The sequence below is a fragment of the Aphis gossypii genome, unplaced genomic scaffold, assembly GCF_020184175.1.
Source record: "Aphis gossypii isolate Hap1 unplaced genomic scaffold, ASM2018417v2 Contig00225, whole genome shotgun sequence".
NCBI lineage: Eukaryota > Metazoa > Arthropoda > Insecta > Hemiptera > Aphididae > Aphis > Aphis gossypii.
The window spans coordinates 271,152-273,078 of NW_026083033.1; the positions used below are offsets into that span (position 1 = coordinate 271,152).

General features: G+C 26.7%; 1 protein-coding gene across 1 annotated transcript; it reads right to left on the reverse strand.

Moving 5' to 3' along the window:
- Positions 1-852: 852 nt before the first annotated feature.
- On the reverse strand, positions 853-1,691 carry LOC126553401 (uncharacterized). The gene is made up of 3 exons (XM_050208570.1): positions 1,373-1,691; positions 1,148-1,310; positions 853-1,042 (listed from the first exon to the last, which is right to left on the reverse strand). The coding sequence occupies exons 1-3, from the start codon at positions 1,631-1,633 to the stop codon at positions 942-944; spliced, it is 525 nt and encodes a 174-aa protein (XP_050064527.1). The 5' UTR covers positions 1,634-1,691; the 3' UTR covers positions 853-941.
- Between the last annotated feature and the right edge of the window lie 236 nt (positions 1,692-1,927).

Consider the following 1,927-nt stretch of genomic DNA (forward strand, 5'->3'; position numbering starts at 1 on the left):
TCCTATGAAAAATTAACACACACAACACGGAAATAATAATTTAAATAATACACAAAAATAATAAGCAAATAGGTAAGGCGATTAGCGCCGACAAAAATGAATGTAATAATAATAATAATAATAATGTGTGGCGATTTGCGCTCACAAAAAAAATGAATATAATAATAATAATGTGTGGCGATTCGCGTACAACAAAAAATTAATATAATAATAATAATATGGGCTATTCGCGTTCACGACAAAATGATAATCAATGGTGACGATTCGCGCCCATATCTTTGTAAAATATAAGTAAAAAGCTACCCGAGTAACAATTCAAGTGCCTACTCAGTTCAAATTACACTGAGATCACGGTGCTGCACTCAGTTCAATATTGGTTCCCTGCCCCGACCGTTGGTTATTTTGAATACCAAATTTTAACCTGGTGTGAACCGAGTGCTGTAAAGGTTTAAAAGTTCAAATTTTGACCGGTCTGAAGGTTCAATTATTGAACGTTACGTAACCGTGTATAAGTTTAAGTTAGGACGGTTCCCATTCAGTTCACTGTTCATTATTAGACCGTGCTATAATAGTGTTTTGGTTTAAGTTAGGGCGGTGCCCAATTAGTTCACTGTTCATTATTAGACCATGCTACAACAGTGTTTTGGTTTAATTTTGAATATTCACAAATATTGTAAATTAAATATAATAAATTTTCTTAATAGACAGTCAAGTAAAGTATTTATTGCTAATACATTTTATTCTAAAATACATATATAAATACATTTAGTTGGTAATTAATAATAACTTTAAATTTTTAAGTACTTCATTTTTTAAACAGTTTTATTATAATTTCGAGAGGTGTTCTAAATTTAAAAATATAAAGGCATATATATGTTATAAAATAAGAAAAAATATATATTTATTACATTTTGTAATCATACATATGAATAAAATAAAAATTAATCAACAAATAGAGGTTTAGAGTGTTTCAAAATGTTATTGATGACTTGAATAGCTGCAGAAACGTCATCTTTAGTTTTTATGCGTCCAGATAAAGATTCTAGACATAAGATAATTTCAAAAATTATTTATATTAAGGACTATTAAAATAATAATAAATTATAACAGTTAGATATTCTTTATAAATATACATCAATATACATACCATTCATTACTTTGTACAAGTGTAATACTTTGAATGATCTTTTTGTTTTTCCATGAAAACTAAAATTTGACGCCACATGTCTGGTAAAACATAAATCAAAACATTTTGAAACAGCAGCACTCAATGAAAGATTTGATCCTGTTTGGAGAACCAAATAATTTTTCTGCAAATATGTAAACCATATTAGAATATAATTTATGTTATACAATGTGTAATTGAATTTACTAGTTCTTCAGCATGACAGTTAAAGTTTGAATTTTCACTTTCTGGTTTTAATATTTGTTCTACCAAATCTAAGTTGTTCATAGATTTCAATGGTAAGAAATCAATAAAAGGTGTTGGTAAATTTGGAAGAGGTATAGCAGATCGAGAATTGTTAAGTAATGTATTTAATTTTTTATCTAAATTGCTGAGAAAAGTTGAGACTTTTGTTTGTTGAGTGTTATATAATGTAAATTGAGTTAGGATGAAGTTTTCTCTTTTCATAATACTAGCTTTCAATTTATCTATTTGTTTACAGCAACAATTTAAATTTGAATTAGTCGGAATAACCTCTGAAAAAATATAATAAATTAATATTTAACGTTGTTGATATTCATTTTAGTGATTTACCTGAAACAGAAATATTGTTTTCCATTGCAGTAGGTGTTACATGACTATTATCTTCATTTACATTTTCAACATGATTTGATGTTACTGTAGGTTCAAACTAAAATATTGAAAAAATCATATTTATACTTTATACTAATTATCATAGATATTAATTAATATTACAGTGTT